The sequence below is a fragment of the Antechinus flavipes genome, chromosome 2 (assembly GCF_016432865.1).
Source record: "Antechinus flavipes isolate AdamAnt ecotype Samford, QLD, Australia chromosome 2, AdamAnt_v2, whole genome shotgun sequence".
Taxonomy (NCBI): domain Eukaryota; kingdom Metazoa; phylum Chordata; class Mammalia; order Dasyuromorphia; family Dasyuridae; genus Antechinus; species Antechinus flavipes.
Genome location: NC_067399.1, coordinates 317,979,426 through 317,999,629, shown reverse-complemented (window position 1 = coordinate 317,999,629; position 20,204 = coordinate 317,979,426). Strand labels below are relative to the sequence as shown.

The 20,204-nt window shown below is 40.6% G+C and overlaps 1 protein-coding gene across 1 annotated transcript; it reads left to right on the top strand.

Annotated features, from left to right (window-relative positions):
• Positions 1-3,900: 3,900 nt before the first annotated feature.
• On the top strand, positions 3,901-7,554 carry FOS (Fos proto-oncogene, AP-1 transcription factor subunit). The gene is made up of 4 exons (XM_051977578.1): positions 3,901-4,188; positions 5,059-5,304; positions 5,814-5,921; positions 6,049-7,554. Exons 1-4 carry the CDS (start codon positions 4,048-4,050, stop codon positions 6,688-6,690), a joined length of 1,137 nt encoding a protein of 378 aa, XP_051833538.1. The 5' UTR covers positions 3,901-4,047; the 3' UTR covers positions 6,691-7,554.
• The last annotated feature ends 12,650 nt before the right edge of the window (positions 7,555-20,204 follow it).

The window sequence follows — 20,204 nt, the reverse complement described above, 5'->3', positions numbered from 1 at the left end:
CAGAGAGGCTGGCACATTTCCAGCCTTGGACAGATAAGGAGATCCTGCCTCAAAAGTAAAATAAAATAAAAGTAAAATCTTATTTCAGACACCCTGGCATTTCAGTAAAAAAGTCTCTACCCCAATTTCTTCATCCGTAAAATGTGGGAAATAATACCTGTATCCTACATTGTGTTGTTGTGAGGATCAAATGTGATAATGCTTGGCAAGTGCTTTATAAAATTCAGGTATCATTGTTACTTTTTTGATCATGTGGCCAAGATGTTTTGGTATATTTTGTGTTGTATTCCAGGAAAATGCCAGACACTCTATTCTTGTCATTGAAGAGATTATGCTTGAGGGTAAGACTATATTTGAATCAAATGATACCTAATGTGATTCTATAATAAAAATGAATTTTCATTTTTAACAGATAATCCTTTTCTACTTGCATCAAAGTCTTACTTTGCTGCCCTGTAATGGTACAGAAGTGACCCTAAGCTATTCCAACAAAAAACAATTTCTGGCAAGTCATACTAAATTGTACAAGTTTAAAAACAAGAATGCAGCCAGATAGGAAAAATATTTGCCCCCTATGGTGAGTCTTGTTCCAGGGTCTTTTCTCCTTTCCATTTTTGTGGATGGCCAAAAAAATCTTGGAGTTGAGAACACTGAGAGGCCTTCAAAACAGAAAGCCCATGGCAGGTTAATAGAAAGACAGTTTCTAATGTTAATGTTGACAAACTACAGTTTGGCAACTAGATGGGGAACCACAATGAATTTCTAATCCCAAGTCAGAGGAGACTTCTAATGGAAACCCTGCCCTTAGTTAACAAGAAGTCAAGATTAAACAAATAGATAAGTCTGTGGGTACTACTAGGCTGGGACTACTCTGTATCCTGAAAATCTTGGCAGTAATGGTGAGAACTATTTTTTTTGGAGATGAAGTACTCATTTAGCCTAGGCTCTGAAAAGTGACATTGTAAAGCAAGAAAAAGCTTCTGAGAGCTCTTGCTTTTCTCCTTCTTTATCTTTTTTGTTGTTAAAGAGGGATATCTTTCAGGAAAAGGGGAATAAGGATGGATATATTTGTAAATGAAGCTGATTTCAAAACTGAAGATATAAAAAAAAAACAAAACATTTTTTTAAGTCCCCAAAAGACAGTTATGTTTTTGGCTAGAGGTTGTTCTACTTGGAGGCAGGGGGATGGATTTGATGACTTTCAGCTCTAATCATTACATGATGAGGTGCTAGAGAAGATAATCATAAGAGAATCTAAGGACTCTTTTTTTTGCCGTCTGTTTTTTTAAATGATGGGGAAAAGGGAAGGGAACACAAATTCTTGAGAGGAAATCTTGACACAGCTCCTCACTTGTGTTGATTCTAGAGGCCTTGAAGGGAAACTGAATGAAAATATTACATATTTTCTCTTAACTATCTGCAAGACCACACTAGGAATCAAAAGGGAGGTCAGACTCAAGGAATTTGGAACATTGACCTATTTTTTCCAGATCTGATAAAGAAAAGGAGTGAAGGATGAAGGGAAAGAGTACTGCTTTTTATCAACGGTACATTTGCTTTTATAACACATACCTTTTTTTTTTTTTTTTTTTAAACAGGCCAAGGGCAGTAAAATGCAGAAAAATGGAGAAGACAGGATTAGAGAAGAGAGCAAGATCTTTTTAGCATTCAGACCTGCTCTAAGGTTTTTTTTTTTGTTTTTTTTTTTTTTAAATTGGGAAGAAGGGGGTGGGGAAATGACGATTCCTGTGCTTGAAGCATCAGTAACATAAGCCAAACAGTGACATAAAATAATGAAATCCTGTTTTCACCTTTGCTCTGACAGAGTATCACAAAAATAGCACATGGCCCAGTTCCACGAATCTCCTCCTTTCTCTTTCCCCCCTCTCTCAGAATTCTCCCCCTCCCCTCCCTTTTGGTTCAGATCTCTAAGAATGGAGGTTACCGCACAGCAGCTGCCGCGGCAGCGCCGGCGGCAGCAGCCGCAGGAACAACAACAACAAAATCAGTCACTGAACTTAGCAAATGATCTCAAACCCCGGGAAGCAGCCACAGCACCAACAGATCCCATCATCCTTCCCAGAAGGGATCTGGCATTGCGCTCTCCCTAGCGCCTGGGCTGCTGCTCCCTGCAGCGGTCGCTTGGTTACTTGAACTGGAGGCTCCTGTTTGTTGCTGTAAACAGCAGCTTCCCTGTTACTATCTATAGCCAGGATCTTTTTGGCTTCTGTGTGAAACTGACTGGGAAGCAAATCGGCTGTCAGACTCCAGGCACAGCCCTAAACAATCCAGGCAGTGACCTAACGCGTGCCTGGGGACCTGCGTGATATCCCAATCTCCCACCACACCAGAACAGTCTAGGGGCGTTTTCAGATTTCTTTGTAGCCAGCAATATTGCAGTTGTTTCCTATATAGAATTGGGGGTACAGGGACATTCCTCCTTTTTGGACACCTCCACGCCCCCTCCCCCTTTGCGTTACACTGCAGCAAACAGCACTGTTTTGTGACTCAAAGGTCGCCAAGCTGAGCCTCGGTTTCCCCAGGAGAAAATCAGAGGTTGTTGTTGGGGCTGCTTCTTGAACAGAGATGTCGGTACTCTGTGTTTTAGACGGTCTTGGCACGAGCAGACTGCTTGCTCCAGACGACTTTCTCGCAATAGAAACTTCATGTCTTCCGGACTGCGGAGATACTTCTGGGCTTCTTGTATTTTTCCGGACCATTTGAAAAAAACAGCCTACTGAGCTTAACATCTTCCTTAGCCTAGAGTCCCTATTCCACCCACGCTTCCCATCCCCAAACTGGAAGCACCTATTGATTGCTCATTTTGTGAACCCAACTTCGTAATGTGAAAAAAACTTTTTTGTTCTTGGAGGGGAGGGGGCTTCCCCACTCGTATCTGGCTTTGCCTTGCCCACGCGGAGCTGAGCTCCATTCCCCATCCCCTTACCCGTTCAATATTCCCTTCTCTCCTCAGAGTCATGTAAAATAAAGTTATCAAGTGGCAAATTCCTCTATACATTGTGGTTTGCACCACAAACATCTATTAAATTATTTCCCCTCCCCCTTCAATTATCAACAAAATAAATAAAAACGCAGTAAGCCTCAGAAGGGGAGAGGGGATCGCCTTTTCAGCACAACCTTCTCCTCATCTTAGCATCATAGGTAAAGCTGGCTTCCTTTCTAAAACTTTTGTGTTTTCTGACATTCTTGTGCAAATTTAGTGACCATCCCGATACTTAAAGCATGGGAACGGGAAAGGGACCTGAGTTCAGATCCTGAGCAAAACTGGGGGAATTTTGAGAATAGGGGACTAAGCCTTCTTATGGGTCAAGGGGCACAGCTCTAAAATCTGGGGGCGCAGCTCTTTTGTCAACACACAGAAGTGCCTGAGATGTCTTCCAGAGCCTATATATCTGGGGGTCAGAGAGCCACTAGTCAATAGAAAGTTTAATCACTTTGTTTCCCTTCCCCCCTTCCTTCTTCCCCTCCCCCCTGCTCCAGCTCTCTGGTCTACCCTACCCTTCAACTAGTTGGCTACAGCCTCCAAGCAATTCCCGTCAGTCCCTCCTACTTTACACAGGATGTTTCCCATATTAGGACATCTGCGTCAGCAGGTTTCCAGGCCTGGGAACACTGAATTTTTAGTTTAGGGGAGATTTTTTCCAGAAATAGATCATTTGGAATCCCTGCCTTTTCTCAAAAATCAGTTATAAAAATTCTGCTTAATTTAAAAATAATATAAAAAATGATCGGAGATTGAAACTGAAAGGAAACTTTTAATAGACCAATGCAACAACCTGGAGTGTAAAGAGACACCCCTCCTCTCTAAAAATGATTCCTGCCCATGACGTGAGCTCATTCATGAAATGCTGGAACTCCATTATAAAAGGAGCTGCTCCGCTCTCGTACTCCAACCGCATCTGCAGCAAGCTACGGCGACTGAGACTGAGCAGCCGAGCGGGGATCGCGCTCATACAAAGCAAAGCAGACTGCTCGGATCTGTCCCCGCCCCCCACAACCCTTCACCGGGCTTTTACAAATTTCAACATGATGTACCAAGGATTCAATGCCGAATACGAAGCATCCTCCTCCCGATGCAGCAGTGCTTCCCCGGCGGGGGACAACCTCTCTTATTATCACTCCCCGGCTGATTCTTTTTCCAGCATGGGCTCTCCTGTCAACTCACAGGTAAGAGACTCCGGGATACGAGGAGCATACAACTCTGTGGAGTTTCCTTCTGATCGAGATGAGGGTGGGTGGGCGGATTGGAGTAGATTGAGTAGAGGGGAGAGGAGTGGTGTTGCTTTTCTGCAGAATGGCAACCGGGCTTGGTACTATTCTTAGGAACTGACAGTATCATGAATATTCAGTCAGGCTTGAATTCTGAGGGCACGCTTAGGAGGAAAATACTGCTTTCCTCTCATGGTTACAGAGTAGACCTGTTTCTTCTTTTAGAGCCACTCTCCTGGGGAAAGTAGCTTTTTACTTCCCAGCAGCCCTCCCATCATGTTCCCTGCTCTATTTGCTGCTTATGTCTGATAAGCGTAAGGGGAAACGTGTCACGGAAAAAGACTAGCATCGTCCTAAATGATGGAAGGCAACAGAAAAACAGCTTTCTCTTTGCCTAGATTGACTACTCCCCGCAGCAAAGGAGCGGGAAAGGGGGGGGCGGTGAGGGTGCAAGCGGGAGGGTGTGTAAAGCAGTTTCATTGATAAAAAGCGAGTTCATTGAGGAGACTCCGGAGCGGCGCCTGCGTCAGTGCAGACGTCAGGGATATTTATAACAAACCTCCTTTCATGTGAGTGATGCTGAGGGGATAACGGGGAGCTGTGGCTGCTGGGATAGAGAAGAGTATTTCGCTGAACACTTCTGGGGACATGGAAAGATCCTTTCAAATGAAAATAGAACATTTTAAGAGGAATACTGCAACAGTTTCTGGAGGAGATTCTTTCTTTGCAGACGCTGCTGCATGCAGCAGAAAAATCATCTCCTCCCACCTATTTCTGAAACTTAGAGTCCGACTAACGTCAGTTATTTTTTTTTTCTTTTTGTTTTAGGATTTCTGCACAGATCTGTCTGTTTCCAGTGCCAACTTTATACCGACTGTGACGGCTATATCGACAAGCCCAGACCTGCAGTGGTTGGTTCAGCCCACCCTCATCTCTTCTGTAGCCCCATCCCAGACCAGAGTCCATCCTTATGGAGTCTCTACTCCTTCAGCTGCTGTTTACTCTAGGGCTGGTATTGTGAAGACTGCAGGAGGCCGAGGGCAAAGCATTGGCAGGAGGGGCAAAGTTGAACAGGTGAATATATTTCTGTGTAACCTTTTCATACAAATGGAAAAGGGTAGTAGTAGATTAATGGGTTGAATTGACTGATGGAAACTTGTTAGGCACACTGAGGAAACTTGGGCTGGTTCCGAATGGCTTCACTCTGAGGCAGAAACCTGCACTGAGACACCTGACACTTTATTAGTTTGCATACCACCACTGTCACTTTTCCCCCAGCACAATTTAAAATATAATGGTCAGATTAGGATATATAGCCCACTTTTAAATTAATAATTGTTTAGCATTCAAAAGGGAAGGACTCTGATGTCACTGAAGCTGGAGTTTTCTTTGTTCTCTGGTTTAAGGATCTTATTTTACATTCAAGTCACACCCAGTCTGCTACTGCTGGTTAGAAATGGCCTCACCCAAGAGACTATTGGGGGGAGGGGAGTAAAGCCAGCCACAGGAACAGGTGGGCTGGTGAATGGAGGTGCAACTGATAAAACTATGACTGAACACTGAACATGTATTTGTTTTTCTAGCTTTCCCCAGAAGAAGAAGAGAAAAGAAGGATCAGAAGGGAAAGGAACAAGATGGCTGCAGCCAAATGTCGTAACAGAAGGCGAGAACTGACTGACACACTCCAAGCAGTAAGTGTCTACTTGGGCCATTCCTTAAAGGATATTGCGAGGGGAAGAGAAAAGTTGCCTATCTGCCACGAGAGATCTAGGAATCTAGTTAATTGTCTCATGTTTTCCTTTGTTCCATCTTTTACAGGAGACAGACCAACTAGAAGATGAAAAATCTGCTTTACAAACTGAGATAGCCAATTTGCTGAAGGAGAAGGAAAAGCTTGAATTCATCCTGGCAGCCCATCGACCTGCCTGCAAGATTCCTGATGACTTGGGCTTCCCAGAAGAAATAACAGCTGCCTCCCTTGACCTTACTGGTGGTCTGACTGAGGCTGCAACCCCAGAATCAGAGGAAACCTTCTCCTTGCCCCTCTTGCAGGAGGCTGAACCCAAACCCTCTGTGGAGCCAGTCAAGAACATCAACAGTTTGGAGCTGAAGGCTGAACCCTTTGATGATTTCCTCTTCCCAGCTTCCTCCAGGCCCAATGGCTTAGAATCGGCTGCACGGTCAGTGCCTGACATGGACCTGGCTGGTTCCTTCTATGCAGCAGACTGGGAGCCTCTGCACAGCAGCTCCTTGGGAATGGGAGTAGCAGCTGACCTAGAGCCACTGTGCACTCCTGTAGTCACCTGCACACCTACCTGCACCACCTATACATCTTCCTTCGTCTTCACCTACCCAGAAGCTGATTCCTTCCCCAGCTGTGCAGCGGCTCACCGGAAGGGCAGCAGCAGCAATGAGCCCTCTTCTGACTCACTCAGCTCCCCAACTCTGCTGGCTTTGTGAGCAGAGGAGGTGAGGGTGAGGGTGAGGGTAGGAGGCACAGACAAGAGCCAAGCTGTGGGCTCTGCTGCCGCCGCCACCACCACCACCATCATGCTGGAGCTTTTGCATCACATTACACAAACAGAAATGTGTCTTCCCCTTGATGGTTTCTGTAGACCCTGGGAAGGCGACTATCAGTGCGTGAATCAGCCAGGCCATAGGCCTTTAAGGACATGGATGATCCCACATGTGGACTTGAGTCCTTACCTCTTCCAGAGATGTAGCAAAACGCATGGAGTGTGTATTGTTCCCAGTGACACATTTGAGAGCTGGTAGTTAGTAGCATGTTGAGCCAGGCCTGGGTCTGTGTCTCTTTCTCTTTCTCCTTAGTCTTCTCATAGCATTAACTAATCTATTGGGTTCATTATTGGAATTAACCCGGTGCTGGATATTTCCAAATTGTATCTAGTGCAGCTGATTTTAATAATAACTACTGTGTTCCTGGCAATAGTGTGTTCTGATGATTAGAATGACCAATGTTAACTAAGAAAAGATATGACTTTATTTTCTAGTAGATAGAAATAAATAGCTATATCCATGTACTGTAGTTTTCTTCTACATCAACGTTCATTGTAATGTTACTGATCATGCATTGTTAAGGTGGTCTGAATGTTCTGACATTAACAGTTTTCCATGAAAACGTTTTTATTGTGTTTTTAATTTATTTATTAAGATGGATTATCAGATATTTATATTTTTATTTTATTTTTTTCTACCTTGAGGTCTTTTGACATGTGGAAAGTGAATTTGAATGAAATTTTAAGCATTGTTTGCTTATTGTTCAAAGACATTGTCAATAAAAGCATTTAAGTTGAATGCGACAAATGTGAAGTTCTCTTTCTATGATGCTGGTGACACTTTGAAGGGTTTTCTGGTCACATACTATCAAAGGAAAGGATATATCCCTCTTTATGATATCAAAGAGAGAAAACTTAGAGATTTACGCAAGTTGTCTATGTACTTAAGAAAGCTATTGTTCCATGCTTAGAGCTGGGATGGATTTTTCTAGTTCTCTGTCTCATGTGAACAGATTGTGATGGGTATATTAGTACAAATTTCAATCTATGCCTTAGCATAGTGGTGATCTAGTTTAATTCCCTCTTTTTTATAAAGAAGGAGAATGTGGCCCAGTAAGCTTAAATTTGGGCCCAAGGAGACAAGTTAGATGATAAACAGTAGTATGGATTAAGCAAGTTAGATAATAAACAGTAGTATGGATTAAGTCCCAGGTATTTGTTCTCATGCTGTGCTGTATCCCTTATCCTGCTCCTCTCTTGTCCATCTTAGTGACCCACCCAATGGCTTACCTTTTGATCTTTTTACATTCCATGGGTGCCAATGAAGTACTGGTTGGCTCTTATTTACTCTAGCCACATGGCTGGTAGGTCTTTTTATTCTGATCATATATTTCTTCACTTTTTCTCTCTTCCTCTCTGTCTCTGTCTCTGTCTCTGTCTCTCTCTCTCTCTCTCTCACTCACACACACACACACACACACACACACACACACACATATGTAAGAAATCTGAGGCCCATAATGGCTATGTCATGGCTGGGAGTCACAGCTTTTGTCTGAAGTGAGCATCAAACACATCTTTATTATTATTATTTTTAATGAGGAAACCCAAGTCTTTCTAACTCTTATGTATTGTGAACTATTCATCCTATCACACTGCTTCTAATATTTTGGACAGTATGAAAACACAAGATGTTATTTTAGTTTTAAAGGATTTCTTTTAGCAATCTTAAAATAAATAAACCTTATGCAGTATTTAGATAACACGTTCACATTCCTATAAGGTAGGATAGGCGCTGATATAATTGATCTTCCTTTTAAAAGATGAAGAAATTTAGGTGCAATGATTTCTCCTGGTCATACATATTTTTGCCACTTATCTCATCTTCTAGAACCAAATATCATAACCTCTTTAGAAGACTTAAATCTTTTGAGGTCTGAAACTCCTGCTCTTGGGCACCTGGATGAGTGCCTCACATGCATCAATATATTCAGTTGTAGATATGCTTCTCATTTTTTATTTCCTGCCCATCTTCTTATCAGCTCCATATGTGGACTCCGCATATCCTAGATCCCAACACATTTAGTTCTGGAATTATAATCAAATCCAGAATGCCATTGCTACTGGAAAGGAAGCACCTGTTTTCTATCCTATGATTCACTTACCATCCCTGTAACTTTTTAAATTTTAATTCTCTGATCATCATTTCCATATACATGTTGTTTCTCCCAATAGACTCTAATCTCCTTGAAGGTAGGGTACCATCTTTGCTTTTATGAATGATATTGTCCAGCGCTTCATAAACCTCAAAAGTGCTACATAAATACTAGTTATTATTATTTTATATTACTATCCCCAGAATGTAACAGTTTTGACACATAGTAAGCTTTTAGTCTTTCTCTACTCATGAAAGAAAGTATTTCTAGGACCATCATTACAACTATTATAAATTGGTTACATTTGGTTATACATTAGTTACAACTATTAAAGGTTGTTGAGATTCACTTTGGGCTAAAAGAGAAGGAAAAATTACAACTGAAAATCCAAAAGTTTGTCTCTCTCTCACACACACACATACATATACATGCAAAATAATACTTGTACATTTAGCAATTATGCATCAAAAGATCTGATTTCTTCTGTATTCTCACAATTGATGCAGCCTGAAATGTCTGTAGGAATTACTAAAGAAAAGAAGCATTTATCAAGTGCCTGCTATGTGTTCAGTACTGCAGTACCAAGTACTTTATAAAGTTATCTCATTTGGTCCTCAAAATAACTCCGTGATGCAGGTGCTATCATTATCTTCAATTTACAGATGAAGAAACTGAGGTAGGCAGGGGTTAATTTTCTCAGGGCTTTACAATTTTTAAATGTCTGAGGCTGGATTTCAACTCAAGTCTTCCTGGCTTCAGGTCCAGTGTACTATCTACTGTGCAATCTGGGCACCTCAGTAAGAATATTTAGTAGGAAGCTTCATGACATTGCTGTAGAAAAAATAAACAAAAACCATTCACAACCTGATAGTCAACTTTCTGGGGATGAGCTCCTTGAATTAGATAGGTAGTTTTCTCACATACCAGAGTCCATCCCCAAGTTGGGATTCAAAGTTTTTCAAGCTTGGTAGGACCTTCTAAAACCTTTCCCCTCCTGAGAATCAGGAGTCACCTTTAAACAGTGACAAAGCATTTGAAGAGTCTTTTAGTTGCGCAAAGTTTTATGTAAGTGCTTAAAAGGGAAGAAGTCAGCAGGCTTCTAAATAAGCTTTAGCACAGAAGGGTTATAATCTCAAGGAGGAACTTGACCTTTGTCACCAACGTCAATGTGGCAAGTTAATCAAACCCTGTGTACATGCAAAGCCACAAATAAAGGAGACATGATAATGATGGCCTCTTCTTTGAGAATAACCAATTGTATTCTCTCTGACTTTCTATTCAAGTCCATATGAAGCAATGAGCTTCGATTTCAGTTCCTTGACTCTGGTTATTTAAATATTTAAGTCATTGTTTTGTTACTGGTCTTCATGTTCAGTAAAACTAGGCGGCTTCATTTACAATAACAGTTCCAGTGAGAATGCTTTCTTCATTATACTTTCTCTCCTTTCTACTTTAAAGGCCTTGGCAATTAAGGAAATTGGTTTTAGCTTTTTCAGGCTACTCATTTAATTAAATCTATAAATTGATCTATTAATCATCTATCTTTGTGTGTGTGTGTGTGTGTGTGTGTGTGTGTATAAATATATAGAGAGACAGAGAGACATATATGTATGTGTATATGCATATACTATATAGCTAAATAATATTCAAAATTGGAAGGATCTCAGAAATCATTTAGTCCAAGCCCCTCATTTTTCGGATAAAGAAAAAGTTCTAGATTTGGACAAATGACTTATCCAAGATCACCTAGAAGAAGAAGGATTTAATCATAGATTCCTTGATTCCAAATCCACTAATTCTTCTACTAACTGTCTGGGTCTCATTTTCTTTCTCTGTTAAGGGAGGAGGTTGGATCAGATATTTTCTTCAAATCTCTTTCAACTCTAAAACCCTTGATCCTTTGTTGTTGTTAGTTGTACACAATTCTTCCTGAATTTAGGGTTTTCTTGGCAAAGATACTACATTAGTTTGCCATTTCCTTCTCCAGTTCATTTTACAGGTGGAGGCAAACAGGGTCAAGTGACTTACCCAGGGTCACACAGCTAATAAGTATTTGAGATCCCAACATAGTGATCATTTTGCCATTTCCACTCATCTACCCAAATGCCTTGACTGTAATCATAGATACTTTACTTTTTACCTCAGCTTCTTAAGAATACTGATATGCTTCTTTCCCCTTCCTTTCCTCCAGGTCCTTGACTTTCTCCATAATGTTATAGTTCAAGATTATTTTAAATGGAGAAAATGCTAAAATAGATTTTAAAAAATTATGCCTTCTTGGATTTTCAGTTCATTATGAAATTATGTTTGGATAGATTCTATATCCCTATTTCACTTTTCTTTTTTACTCACAACATTTATTGAAGTAAAAAAAGGAAATAGTTGATAGTGATATCATCCTAAAAGCAGTCATTAAGATTTAACAATAACTTCAATTCATTCAATTTCAATTGAAGGAAAATTAAAAAACACTCAGAGTTAAGTCCATTAAGTTATCTTTTATTTATTGGAGTGCAGATATAGAAGCAATTGAGATTGAATAAAAACGTCCAGATTATTATCCTAAACCAAGGGCTTGGTTTATAGGAGTTTAAAGCTGAAATGGACCCTGGGGGCCATTTAGCCTAACTCCCTCCCTTATTGTACAGATGGAGAAGCCTGAGAACGCCAAAGTTTCTCAATCAAAACAAAACACTACCATCCTAAAATGAAACTGGAACCCAACCAGCAAATAGTGTATGTAATTTAACTAAAAGCCTAAAAAAAATAATCAAGTGTATGGAAGACTATGTTACCTTACCATTAGACTGGCATCTGAATGTTATTTTCCTTAAAAGGACAACTTTCATAGATTTGTAAGTTAGATTATATTACATATTAGATCTTTAAGGTGAATTTGATAGATGTGCCCTATTGATTTTTCTTGGGCAAGATGTAGGCAGAACATCATCTCACTTGTCTAGAAATCCCCTGAGAAGTTCTGGTTACTATTTACATAAATACTAATCAATAAACCAATCAATATTTATTAAGTACTTATTATGTGGCAGGTACTATGGTAGATAGGGGAATTCAAATATAGAAGTGAGAATCTTTGCCCTCAAAAAGTTTACTGGAAATATATGATATGTTCATAGATAAATATAGAATATTGCCAAAATAAATATTAGTGAAGGAATGAACAACAACAACAACAACAAAATTTCTTGAAAGGAGGCACTACTTAAGCTGAATCTTGAGATGAAGGGTTTCAAGAGGTACAGGCGAGAAGAGAGATGGTTTCAGGCATGGAGGGTGTTTTGTACAAAGATTCAGAGATAGGAAATGTTATTTTGCATAGTAAGAATGGCAAGTGCACTAGTCTAGCTTTATGTGAAGGAATGTAATTTGTAATTAGCCTGGAAATACAAGTGGAATTTAAGAACACTGATCAGTGATCAATCATGGTTCCAGAGGACTGATGATGAAATATGCTACCTACCTCTTAAGAGGGAGGTGATGGATTCAAGGTTCAGAATGAGATCTACATTGTTGTATGGCACCAGTGTGGAAATTGGTTTTGCTAAACTATATATCTTTGTTATAAGGTTTTATTTTATTTTTCAGTTGGGAATGGGGGACTGAAAGGGAAGAGGAGAAAATAATAAATACTTTTAATTGAAAAAAATAAAGGAAAATAAAATAAGTGATCAAAGGAGATATCTCTACATTCCTGTTAATTGCTGCTAAAACTTGGATTTTGTTTTTTATAATAGTAAATTTTAAATGGTTCTAAGTGCTTCTTACTTAATACTTATTTCAATACTTTAATACTCAAATCTGTGATATAAATTGATATTTAATCCAGTAACATAGACTACAAGTCTTCCACACTTTCTTATTTTACTATTCTTATTCCTGTTTCCCTATAAATTTATCATAAAGATCTGCTAAAGGCCTAATAGAACTATAGATCTAGAATTGTAAAGAATCCCAAGGAACATCTAACTCACTCATTTCACTGATGTGGAAACTGGGATTGTGTCTTGCCCAAGGTGACACACACGGTGAATGCCAGAGGCAGGAGTTGAACCCAATGCTACCATCCTTCCCACAGTACCATATTTCTACCTCTTTTGTTATTTTATATTATAGGGCTACTAATGTAATAAGACTATGTGTGTCCATTGTGTCACATGAGGTAAATGGTTATTGCCTCTCCCAATCATTATGCTTTTTTTTTTTAACCACTTCTCAAATACATTATTGGCAATAATCTGGCAGTCTACTTATCCCCATTCATTAACCTATCTTTCCATTACCCTATTGTCTTTTTTTTTTTTTTTTGGATATAGTGGTAATCCATAATAAAACTAAACACTGATATAAAATTGAACATCATGTCCTTCTTTCTACCCTCCACTCCCCACCCCCAAAGTTAAATTGTCCATTTTCAACTGTGTGAATAGGCCTAAGGAAAATCAGATGAAAGGAACATTGAATCTTTCTGTTTGCAATTCCAAGAAATCTGAAAGGTGCTGACCATTTATCTAAATTTTTTTTACAGGTTTCCCTTATCTGAGAAATCAACAAAACAAAATTTCAGTTGAACCCAATTAATTTCAATGGCTCCTTCTTATCTCCCCCTCTCACCTAACTATGGAATAAACAATCAGGGCTGCTTTCCCTTAATCTAAAAATTATTATTATATCTCCCCAAGAAGAAGCAGAGGAGAAAGGGATCTGGTCATTGTCTCAAGGAAGTTACCTAACCTAAGTGGACATCTGGTCAGATGTTTTGTTTCTAGACCTTTCAGTTAATATGCTCTTTTTATTTTTAGTTCATGCTGACACGGCACCTACATGTGGTTCAACCACTTGTTCAAGGTGATTAGGAAGTACAAGAGGCCAACAAAGAATCAATTTGACATTGGATAACCACTTCTCAACTGTCCTTTCTCTTACGTCAGAAGTGGGGCCCAAATGCAGGGGCCCCATGTTAAATTGCTTAGTGTCTTAAGGACACACCTTCCTAATCAGAGTAAGTGGCACAGATTGCAGCTGCCTTCCTGTTTGCTTTTGGGGTGCCGTTTATGATCAGGTCACAGGAGGCAACGCTCCATCTTCAGACTTTTAGTCAATATAGTAAAAACTTCATTATTAACATAAGAGACAAGTTCATCAAATCAATAGGAAAAACAAAAAAAGAGCATTTAGCCAAGTGGGCCTAGGATACATATTGGAGAGATGGGAGTGCAAAGTCAGACCTATCTGTGCAGCAAATATGAAAGCACTAACAAGGAACCTAGCACTAGAAGGGAAATTCTTAACGTGGGGTCTGTAATCTTTTTCAAAAGAAAATTTGGACAATTTCAACATCATTCCTGTTTTATTTTATTTAAAAAAAGATTGTTCTAGAAGGGATTTATAGGCTTAACCAGACTGTTGAAGGGCTCTTGACATACACACACACCATTTAGGAAAACTCCTGCTCTAGAATGAGATGGGCTAAGATGCTGACCAGCCTACTTAGAAACTTCTGGAGAGAGCACGGATCATAGGCTCATCCACAGACCTAGGGATGGAAGGCCCTTAGAAGCAAGTCCTCTCCCTCATTTTACGCACGAGGAAACTTCTAACTAGGGAAGTTGTTAGGTGACAGAGGTGGGAGAGGCAGCATTCTAACACAAGTAAATCCAGGAAGAGACCCACACATCGCACAGATGACCTGAAAGATAAAGGGGGGAAAGGGGAAGGGAGGAAGCATAGGGAGCCCAATAGGACAGCAACTCCAGTTTCCATAGGGGATTTTGTTTGTTTAGGGGAGGGGAGGGACTACTTGGGAATGTATATTGAACTGACTTAGAAGGGAAAGGATGCTGTGGCATCTTTTGGGAGGGGGGGGAGGGGAGAGTGGTTAAAACATTGGGAACCTTGTCCGGAAGTCAAGGGCAGACAAAATTGACTCTGATGCTCTAATCCAGAAAGTGGAAGGCTGAAAAGCCCAGACCTCTACTGGACAGGGGCATCCTCCACGTTCTACCTGACCTGGGTAGATAGGTAGGGCCCAAGGTTCCTCCCCTGCTGCCCTTTCCAGCTTCCGGCCCTCCCTCCAGGCCCAGCCCCTCGGGCGGCGCCGGGAGCTGGGGAGTCTGGCTGGGCACGGCCTCTATTTACTGTTTGGTTTCCATGGTGACACGTAGGCGCCGTCAGCGCCGCCCGTCATCCTCCCCGCAGCGCGGCCCCCACCCGGCGCCGTGACGTCTGCCTGCCCGCCCGCCCGCCCGCTTCCGCTTTGCCCATATTTGGAGCAACAGCCCGGGATGGAGGGAGGAATAGGAGGGGGATTCCTGTCTTTGGTCTCCCGCCCGCTGGGAGATGCCCCCCCTGGGACCTGGGCATTTGCACATTCTCGGGGGTGTCAGCTTTAGTCCGGGCTACTCTCCAGCCTTTCCCGCCCCTAGGGCTAGACTATGGAGGAGGGGAAAACTTTAGAGCAGGAAGGTCCCTTAGAGGTCAAATGGTGACTAGATGGACTGGATTCTACTCGAAACTTCTCGTTGTAGAAAAGGAGAAACTGAGACCCAGAGGAGGGAATGTGGCTTACCTAAGGTCACGCAGGTGTCAGACCTTCAACAAACTCATACACCTTCTGATTCCTGATCTGGGCTTTTTCTCTACTCCCATACTGCCTCCCTCTACATCCAGCAAAAGAAGGGATGATAAAATAATTGATTCTTCTCCTAATCAATAATCAATCAAATACTTATTAAGCGCTTAGTGTATGCCAAACGCTGCCTCGCTGCCGGTAGACATTCGGTGTTATATTGGAAGGGAGCGATAGGGACTTCAATTTCTTAACTAAATACTCTTGGATTAATTTACCCTCTTAACTCAGACTCCATATGTATAGCATCTGAGATAGAATAACCATGACTAATAATAATAATAAGTACATTTATACTGGATGTAAGATTCACAAAGAGCTTTCCCCCTCCTCCAACAGTAAGATGAGGAATGTTGTCCAAGTGTTATTGATGTATTATCCTCATTTTACAGATGAGGAAACTGAGGCTCACAGCAATTTTGGTGGTTGTAAGAACTCTGGACTTTGAGTCAGGAAGACCAGAGTTCAAATGCTGATTCAGATATGAGTTATCTGTGAGGCTGTTTCCTCATCTGTAAAATGGGGATAATAATGGCACCCATCTTCAAAGTTGCTGTGAGGATTAAAATTCGATTTGTACTCCAGGAATGTTATCTTAGTATCAGAGAGGGAATATGGAAGTTGATTGCTTCAGTTCTTTAGAGGTAATGGGGTACCCTCCTATCTCAGTTTCAATAGAAATAATGCTTCTTTAACTCACTAGGTAGGGGCTTTGCTCTTCATGGTCTTAAGATACTATGATATACTATTTGTTATTTATTGTTAATTTGTGAATCTCTTTGGATGACGGAAAATTTCTCATTTACAGAACCCAACATAGTGCCTTGTACATGTCAGGGATTCAGTAGATGTTGGTTGAGTGAAGGAAGTAATCTTAGGACCACCTCAACTTGACTCAGTCCTTTAACATCTCAATTTCAGATTTTCTGGTCTGTAAAATAAAGAGGCTGAATATTGGGTAATCTCTTCTGGCTTCCTGTTTTAAATCCTGACAGATTCTCCATTGAGATTAGGGAGGTAAGAGCTGACTAAAGAAAGTCACAAAGCAATTTGATTTGTGTGAAACAAGGTTAAGGCCCCCTCTCTCGGCCCTCCCTTTCTACCTCTGTAGAAACAGCTGTGATCTTAACAAATCTCCGAGGTTAAGAATAAGTACTCTGGTGATGATGAACTATATGAAGCATTGAAGATAAAGCAATTTGCAGATGCAAAGTGCTATAAAAATCTTTGGTAGGCATCCAACCATATTCCAGAATGCTCTCAGAGGGAGGAAATACTGTGCAGCTGGCTGACTACTCCATTTCTGTACCCTATGCTCATTAGCATGGTGGTTCTGTAAGTGGTCCCCACCTGATCCCTGCTCTAACCTGACTGGTTGTCCTAGTACATGGTGATGCTTTGTAATAGAGGCTGGACATTTGAAGTGTCAGATCTCTTCCCCAATCAGGCACACTGCAGCATCTGCAGTCTTCCTTTGCCACTGCACTAACAGAGATGACAAAGGACATCTTATTTCTATAACTGCCATGAAATGAGACCCAGTAAGGGTAAGGAAAACCAGATATTGGTTTAAATTACGATCAGGTGCTGATTATTTAAGAAACCCTAGAGAATCCTAATTTCTCTGTGTACATATATGTGTTTTTATTTCTAACACATCTTACGCTTTTAAAGCTGAATCAGCTAATATAACCCCTTCATGTACAGATGAGGAAATTGAAACCCAAAGACTTGAAGTCACTTACTTGAGATCATAGAGCATGAGAGACTGATTTCAAGACCAACTTTAAGCCCTTTCCAGTACTCCAGGCTGCTCCCACTATTCTCTGATGGCCTTTCTTTTTCTTTTCTTTTTTATGGGGTTGGCACACAGTTTAAAATGTTAAGTGCCTGAGGTTAGTTTGAACTCACATCCTCCTGACTTTAGGACTCATGCTCTATCCACTTTGCCATCTAGCTGCTCCTGATGGCCTTTCTTAAAGCAATTTTGATGCTTGTGACATTAGGACTATGGTATCTTGCTCAAATTGCTGGATTTTTATTTAAGTCAAACTTGCTGCAAGCATCCTTCAGCATTTCCCACTGATACCCATAATTGTTTTTGATATGCCCTGTCTAGATAGGATGCTGAATCAGCATCCTAGGAACATAATTTTCAGAGCTGGAAAGGATATTAAAGATCATTTTAATCTAAACTTCCCAACTTATTGCCAGATAAGAGGAGACTGAAGTCTAGAAAGGTTAAGGGAATATGTGGGAGAGCTAGTCCAAGTCTTATATCCAAGTCTACATATCAGTGCTGGGAGGATCCTATCATACCATTCTGACTCTCCATTGTAAAGCTCATGGTTGTACTCTAGACACAGGTAGAAAGGGCTAGTGTTCACCTTATTCTCTTGGAAAAATTCCATTCCTCTGAGGTGTCTGGACCTGTCTAGTTATCCCCAACCTTAACCTGGTTCACAATGACTTTTCACTTTTTGTTCATAGCTGTTTGCTATTTTTTTCTTAGTTAAATCCAGACAAGGAGCAAGAGTTTTCCTGAAGGAAAAGGAGGAGGAGGTGGGGGCTGTTTTCTACAGTCTATAATTCTTTTCTGTGAGACAGAAGATTCTTTCTGTAGGAGAAGGAACACGACTTCTCTCCAGTCTGACTCTAATAAATACTTCCTCTTAAGCATAATGTTTCCCTAACCAACTCCCCTTCCCACAAGTCTGAGTCCGTGGGCAGTTCTTATCAAAATCTGAGGCCCCAGAATTTTTCCTTGTCATCATGATTAGTTAATTTATTAAGAGTTCTTAATACTGAATGTTGCAGTGGCAATTCTGACCCCTGCTGGAAGAAGGGAAAGTTGTTTATTGTTCAGTAATTCAGTAGTATCTGACTCTTCCTGACCCCATGGACCATAGGCCCATCTGTCCTTAACTGTCTCTTAAAGCCTAAATTCTTGTTTGTTATTTTCCTCTGCCATCTCCTTTTGTCTTCAATTTTTCCTGACCTTGGGGTCTTTTCCAATGACTCCTGTCTTCTCAATATATGACCAAAGTATTTCAGTTTCAGAATTTGAAATTTCAGGAAATGGTCTGAATTAAATGCTTTAAGTCTTGACTGATCTGGTCTCCTTGCTGTTGTCTAGAAGTCAGAAGAAAAATTAGGGTTATCTAAAAAGAATTGAGAATAATCAGCATATAGATGATAACTTAGACCATGGAAGCTGATGAGATCACCAAGTGAAACAGTACAGAGGAGAAGAGAAAAGCCCCAAGACCGAGTTCTCTGGGATACCTTGGGATACAGTTTGGAAGTGTGACATGCATAAAAATCCTGCCAAAGAGACAGAAAAAGAGAGGTTAGACAGGTAGGAGAAGAACCAGGAAAGAGCAGAGTCAGGAAAACAGGAGAGTTTCAAGGAGAAGGGAGTTATCAGTAGTGTCAAAGCTCTCTGTAGGGAAGTCAAGAAAGATGATGATTGAGAAAGAGCCATTAGTGATTAAGAGATCACTAGTAACTTTGGAGAGAACAGTTCCAATTAATTGATGAGGTCAGAAGCCAGATTCCCCAGAGTTAAAATTGAGAAGAACAAAGTGAAGGTATTTATTGTAGGTGGCCTTCTCAAGGAATTTAGGTAAAAAATAAGAAAAGAGATATAGAATGATAGCAGGAATGCATGGATCCAATGAGGATTTTTGGAGGATGGGGAAGACATAGACCTTTGTAAGTAATCAGGGAATTGGCCAGTGGTTAGGAAGATTGAAGATTTGTGAAGAAGTGGAGATATTAGAGGGTAAAATTTGCTGGACAAGACAGGATGGAATGGGACTGTTCATGTATGTAGAAATCCTTGCTTTGGCAAGGACTTTTCTTTTTCTCTTTTGAGGAGATAAGGGACTAGAAGAAGAGGATAGAGCCTTAAGGGCTGGAGTGGAAATTGCACAGCAATTTAGTCAAACAGAGCCTTGCACAATAATGACACCCTCAGAACAATTTCACAAGAAAATAGCACCCAGGGTTAGATGAGGAAGTTTGAAATGGGCTCTCACGAAAATGAGGGGAAGGGAGTGTGGTGTGATAGAGATCTGGGTTATATGTCAAGAGATACTGATTTTAGACCCATCTCTACTACTAGCTAGCTATGTGACAATTGTCAAATCATTTTTTACATATAGCATCAAAGAGCTATTCAGGATCTCAAAGTCATAAGATCCAATGCTCTTTTTTTTTTTTTTTTTTTACAGATGAGGAAACTGAGGCACAGAAACATTAAGTGACTAGCTTGTCCAAAAACATCATTAGTCAAGTCTCTAGAAAGGATTTGGAATGCCAGTCTTCCTGATTTCACATCCAGTGCTCTTTCTACTACTCTAAATTGCTTCTCTGTATCTGTTTTCTTTGTGAAATGATTAGTTGGATAGATGATTATGAAGGTTCCATCCACCTGTACCTTTCTTTAATTCAGTGTACTGAGAAGGGATTGAAGTTGCATGTACTCTGGGTGGTATCCTCATATTGTGTATCTGAGGGACCCCACAGCAGAAGTTACAACCTGACTGTGTAATGCTGAAGAAACTGAGGCAAGATAGAGATTAGAGAGTTTTTAATATTTTATTTATTGGGGAGTTTAATTAATTGACTGGATCAGATTCTCATCTCAAAGTA

Excerpts from the sequence above, each read along its gene's own strand:
- FOS (XM_051977578.1), top strand. The coding sequence starts at position 4,048 with ATGATGTACCAAGGATTCAATGCCGAATACGAAGCATCCTCCTCCCGA. Across the intron at positions 4,189-5,058 it reads GCTCTCCTGTCAACTCACAG|GATTTCTGCACAGATCTGTC; the intron begins GTAAGAGACTCC and ends TTTTTGTTTTAG. Across the intron at positions 5,305-5,813 it reads GGAGGGGCAAAGTTGAACAG|CTTTCCCCAGAAGAAGAAGA; the intron begins GTGAATATATTT and ends TTGTTTTTCTAG.